Below are 6,498 nucleotides of genomic sequence, written 5' to 3' on the forward strand. Positions count from 1 at the left end.
GAGCCGGTGTTGCAATGCATGAAACACCCACAGAAGTAAACAACAATTAGAACGTTTAAATGCTTCATCACATGTATAATCAAATGTAAACTCAATATTCCTCATGGCCGAATATTTGCATGTGTTCCCTTCCTTCCTGGCAAGCAGCGGCGGGGCGAGGAGCGAGTCTGCTGGTTGGCATGCACACGTGACACCAGACGACGTGCCACTCGAGAGTCGTGATGTAACGCAACTCCACGCAATACCATTTTTTTCCCCTCCCTTTTTTTTTTTACATGTGGGGGAGACCGACACAAGGGCACAAGATCCTATGAAAGTGAACTATAAAAAAGCATTGAAATAAAACGGGTTACACTTCAATTTCGAAACGCTTCCGTGTAAACTCCACCGACGAAGATTCATTCACGTAAACTTCATTTAAGATAACCCCTCCTTCTAACCGACTCACTTCTACATACGTATATCAGACTGTCAGATTATAGGTGTGTTTCGATATTCATTCTTTACTATTTGGTGACTTTATACAGCTTCAGAAACTTACATGGGGGTATTAAAATAGTGAAAACTATGGCCATTAATCTTCTGACCTCCACAGACCCTTCCTAATGTCAATAAAATGGTCTAATCGTACACAAATCTCACGGTAAAAATGTGTCCCAGTATTGAAGGGGTTAAAGAAACAGTGGCGGTGATAACAGGGGACAGGTAAGGTTAACAGGCTTCCTTGCCATGTTCTCACGTCCCAATCCATCTTAAGAAAGCAAGTAAATAAATAATGAGGTAAATGATACGAAAAATATATGAATGAACTACTAAAAAGTTAATTAATGAAACAAACTGACCCTCACAACTGTATTGTATGTATTTACATTATAATTACGTCTTTCTCTCTCTCTATCTCTCTCTCTCTCTCTCTCTCTCTCTCTCTCTCTCTCTCTCTCTCTCTCTCTCCTTCATATACATATATATATATATATATATATATATATATATATATAGAGAGAGAGAGAGAGAGAGAGAGAGAGAGAGAGAGAGAGAGAGAGAGAGAGAGAGAGAGAGAGAGAGAGAGAGAGAGAGAGAGAGAGAGAGAGAGAGAGAGAGAGAGAGAGATATATATATATATATATATATATATATATATATATATATATATATATATATATATATATATATATTCATACTCTGGATCGATGTATGAGAGAGAGAGAGAGAGAGAGAGAGAGAGAGAGAGAGAGAGAGAGAGAGAGAGAGAGAGAGAGAGATTAGTTGTTTTGAAAAGGGAGCAGGGTGGGGGGGGATTGCCTTCCAGCTGTGTGCGTCCCCTCCAAGCGTCTTAATCAATGATCTGCACAACAAGCATCATTCCCTTACTCGTTAACAGCCCTACTCTCAAACATGTTGCACAAGACGAAGCACCACCACGAGCACCACCACACATGCGCCTTTCCACGCTGGCGGACACTAGGAAGGCCAAACAAACCACGTGAAAAAAAAATAAGTAAAAGAATAGATACGAAAGCAGTGACAGCGAGAGATAGCGCAGGTAACACTGACAAAAACGTTTAGTACATAAGTCACCAGTCATTTCCTCAGCCCGGCATGTTGAATAATTGCAACTGGTGCCGCTGGTGCTTCTTTCGCTGGTGCCGCGTGTGCTACTAATGGTATGGCCGCAAGTGACAAGCTAGTATGTATCAATCAGGTGGAGCAACACGCAGGCGCTCGCTCCAGTCTTCACTCCCTCTCCCTCTGCGTGCTGCTACCTGCCGCCCTGATGATAAGCCTACTTTCCTCGCTCATCTCCACCACCGAGGGAGCAACGGGCCCCGGGAGGCTGCTGTGGATTATCAAGAACGAGATGCAGGGTGCACTTCCACTTGCGCCCTTGACCTTGATGAATCTGGGCTACGGAGGAACGAGCGGCCTTGTGGCGTGACCGCTGGGCCAAATGGCTGAGGAAAGTTAGTCAGGAGCGTACCATGTGTGACAAGAGCTTTCATAATGCATCTACTAATACTTGTACCCAAGGGGAAGCTCTCTCTCTCTCTCTCTCTCTCTCTCTCTCTCTCTCTCTCTGCCGATAGTTAAGAAATGTAATGCGGCACACATGTGAGAAGTACAGTATCATCAATGTTTGTGTCCGAGAAACAATTATGGTGAAGAGCCACAGCAAGAAACCAGAAATGCCACTGGTGCCATCTGGTGGTGACATACATGTATCACATCTGTATATCTTGAGATGGGCAGATATAGTATAAAAGGAGGGAAAGTTGTCGGTTTTCGCGTCCATCAAAACCATTCACAATAAAACAGCCTACAATTTTTATAAGAAGCCTTCTGAAGTACCGGGAGGCACCGACCAGAACAAGAAGCAGGTTAGGGCCTCACAGCCTAAGCCACGACAGCAAACCGAGGCGAGGCAGGAAAGGAGGGAGGAGCGGGGGTTGGCGGAGAGTGAGAGTGGCTCGACCAGTAAGGCCAGTTTTTTTTTTTTTTTTTTGTTAGACGAGGGTCAGGTATTTGTGTGTGTGTGTGTGTGTGTGTGTGTGTGTGTGTGTGTGTGTGTGTGTGTGTGTGTGTGTGTGTGTCCACCACAAATCTCGTTCCCATAGTGCACTAATGTGAGGCCCTTGTGGCACTATCCCGCTCTGCGGTGCCCTTGAGGGCTCCTCACACCGACATTTCAAGTACTCTTAAAGTCTTCCCCGCTGGTACTCGCATAGACTCAAACCTTCTTCACTCAGTGAGGGGCTCGGGCTTGAACGCCGGCAGAGAGGTAAACCATTACCGAAGTTCACACGGCTGGCGCGTGGTTCACAGTACATCTCCGTCCGGTTATAGCTAAATTCGGAGTTCGATATGCTTGACTCTATTTACAGATTTGCCCTAAGGCTTCATCCAACCATTCCCACCCACCCCAGTACTGACAACGACCCTCACGTGCGCTGCACCCCACACCCTGCAGGAGGTCAGCAGCTCCTCCCCCGCAATGCCATCCCACCATTGTGTCGGCGCCATGTTAGCTATACGTGGGTGTACTAGTACCGCTTCACTATATTTCCCGTCCTGTTCATCCCCACAGACCAGCTAACACCACACCTTTCCCGCACCTTGCAGGAGAGGCCTGTTTTACGACAACGTAGCCTCCCACAGCCACCGGTCACTTTCCATCATCAGCTGTGCCGTGAATACTGAATTAGGTGTTGCACGAATCGCTTTCCCCGACAGAGGGCTACCTTGTACCTACTTCGCAATAACTTTTACAGGAAACAGAGGTAGCATGTTTATCTCAAGCTGCTTATTTTTACTGTGTAATGAGAGAGCGAGACCGTGGATGGAACTCCTGACAGGCCACAGAACATACATGGCATCTCACCGATCAGATATGTTGATTGTTGAGGTCCGAATGGTGTTTGGTCGACCTTGGTTACCACAATACAACAAAGCTTTCCTCTGTGTTGTTACAGCAATCCTTGATGTTTCCCGGTGCGCACATGGCCGTTACGTCTCGCTCATTGGGTCTTTTTGCCACCGCTTTTAGAGGAACGCGCAGTGATCACAGTGAAAAACGCCTTAAAAATTAGGCATTGTTCACAAGTGATCACACCTCCCCACCAATAAAATACCCGATGTTAAGGGAAAACTGACGACATTATCTAAAGGAGGATGACAACGAGGTGCTTTCAAGTGTGACATGATGATGATGATGATGATGATGATGATGATGATGATGATGATGATGATGATCATGATGATGATCATGATGATGATGACGACGATGATGACGATGATGATGATGATGATGATGGTGATGAAGCTAATGACTGATGACTGATGATGACTGATGATGATGATGACAATGATGATGATGATGATGATGATGATGATCAATGATGATGATGATGATGATGATTTACATACATGCATAAAACAATAACAGCAGCACAATAAAGAAATAAAAGGACTGTACTTCAAACATAAATCTTATGATATTAATGAGAAAAATTATAAATAGTAACTTCAAGGCTCAAGTCCTTATAGGTAGTTCTGGACTCTACCAAGCAAGCAAACTATACTCTCAGAAAGTGGCCCTTTAATTTCAACACAGAACTAACAGAGGTGAGCATTCTTTCACAGAACAGTTACAAGTGAAAAACCAAAGCTACTCCAAGAAACTGCAAACTTGGCAGCAGCACATCATTCATACAAAAACTTAGTAGTAGTTACTTCATATTTTTTGTGAGCATTAGTCTCTGTTATTTTCCTGCACAGCATTTTATACAACACTGCTTCATGCTGCCTGCTGGTAAATACTTGAATATGAGAACACTACAACTTCCAAAGATGATTTCAGAACATTCACATTTCTCACACCTAATTGTTTATTGTTTATTCATCTGATTTACACGATTCAGTTATAAATTAAAGAAATCAGAAAAAATACCATAACACAACAAAAAATTTATAGCTACATCAAAAATATCTAACCATGAGTTGATATTTAATGGGTCAAAATGCATCTCATAAACAGACTTCAAGGAATAAGTAAACAAGTACAGTACATGCCAAAATAAACCTGTGTGTGTGTGTGTGTGTGTGTGTGTGTGTGTGTGTGTGTGTGTGTGTGTGTGTGTGTGTGTGTGTTTCTCAAGTCCCCAATTCTTGCCATGGAAGTGCGCTGTGCAAGGACCATCTAAATTATCCAATTGAATGATGATAGCACTGGACTATAGCATCAGCCATCTAGGATTATCATTAGCAAGGCCGCCTCTTAACATAAAGCACTCTTGACCACATTATTGCCTACTGCACTGAGTGTTAATAACTGGTAGCTGGTAGTAAATATGATGCCATGTGGATTTATGGATCAGATGAACAATAAACACAAGTAACAAGAAAAAATCATTTCTGTCACTACTCCAATTATATGATCAAATCCCTACTCAGTAAAATGTGCCTAAGTTTTTTCTCTAACTTATCACTCATCACCAAAGTGTTTTAGTCAGTTTAGTTTTGCAGTTTATGCAGCAGCTATTCAACAACACCATTCCTGCCTTGATGATTTATATCACAAATAGACAGAACATTAACAGGAAAGGCAGAAAATGCATGTCCATCTTTATATCTAACAATAATTTGAAGATCAAGTTCACTGACTTGTACTTTATACAATACATAGACCAGCAGTTTTGCTGCTTTTACAAAAGCTATATATATATATATATATATATATATATATATATATATATATATATATATATATATATATATATATATATCTTTGAAAACCAATTACAAGGTAGAAAAATTGTGATAGGTCAATTATTTTGAATAAAACCACTATATATGAGTGGTGTATTATCCATCACTCAATGATAACCATTTCATTCATCATCTATTAATTGTGGAGTTTATTCATCAAAACTTAACCTAACAATATGACAGAGCCCATGACACTCATATCATATATCCATCAGATATTATACGTACTTAATTCCTAGCAAATCATGATTTCTTTTACATGTACACTGCATTTCAGTATAATTTGTTGTAATCAAGAAACCTACAAGGCAGCAAATTTCTCATACTTAAGATTTAACACACTCATGTTATATTTAATATATACCCCAGTACTGAAATATACCCACATGTTCATTTTACACGTTTTATGCTAATGTAGGGTAACAGTATACATCAATAAGATTAGTAACTGTGGTTTGTCCTGGTGAGATACATCTCACCAGGTAAGTCTGGCAGCCTCCGACCTGCAAGTATCAGTAAATGAGACAGCAGTAACACTTACCTGGGATCTGGCAAAATGATCTTCTTACTTGCCCTCGCTGCTGGAGTTGATTTACTCTTCTCCATAGCCATCAAATAGCTGACATCAGCCAGCACTGCCTCCAAGTCGGCCATCTTGACGATTTCTTATACGGTTTACCACTAAATAAAGTACACACTAGGTTGTCAAGGCTCCACTAAGCCCACTCTGACAAAACTATTGACTGGGTGAACACCAGAAATACAAGAGAGCATCACATTTTTTTGGCATTTGACAGTTACTGTTCCATTTCACACTCCATTTATAAGCATACAGCACTGGCTCCTCCCTGTTCCCCCGAGAGCCCACCTAGACTGTAAACACGGGGCGCCAGAATGCTCGCGGGAAGAGCACACTTGCCACACACCGCCAAACGCCCTAGCGCCGCTCACCGGCCAAATACTTACAATTATAAGGCACATACACTACCTTCATTTTCAGATAACATACTATTCTTTTCTTCATTGTTTATTTTCGTTTTGAGACGTATTTAAGTATCCTAAAGGTGGCTAATATTGATAAGGGAGTCCAGCCTGATTCGGCGCAGACGCAAAGGGACTCCACAGAACTTTGATAAGTTCTCTGCTGGTGACGCCCATTTGCACTTTTCTACATTATCATTGGTATCTCTTAGCTTTTACAATCAGCAAAAATTAGCTAATAAATATGCCTTTGAA

The 6,498-nt window shown here is 41.7% G+C and overlaps 1 protein-coding gene across 1 annotated transcript in view; it reads right to left on the reverse strand.

Annotated features, from left to right (window-relative positions):
• The window catches only part of LOC123503990 (G protein-coupled receptor kinase 1-like), a 140,818-nt gene extending 134,525 nt beyond the window's left edge, over positions 1 to 6,293 (reverse strand). Inside the window, exon 1 of the mRNA XM_045254186.1 lies at positions 5,804 to 6,293. Within this exon, the coding sequence (XP_045110121.1) occupies positions 5,804 to 5,916 (113 nt within the window). The 5' untranslated portion in view covers positions 5,917 to 6,293. The remainder of the gene's footprint in view (positions 1 to 5,803) is intronic.
• Positions 6,294 to 6,498: the final 205 nt, after the last annotated feature.

This window comes from Portunus trituberculatus, chromosome 15 (assembly GCF_017591435.1).
Source record: "Portunus trituberculatus isolate SZX2019 chromosome 15, ASM1759143v1, whole genome shotgun sequence".
Taxonomy (NCBI): domain Eukaryota; kingdom Metazoa; phylum Arthropoda; class Malacostraca; order Decapoda; family Portunidae; genus Portunus; species Portunus trituberculatus.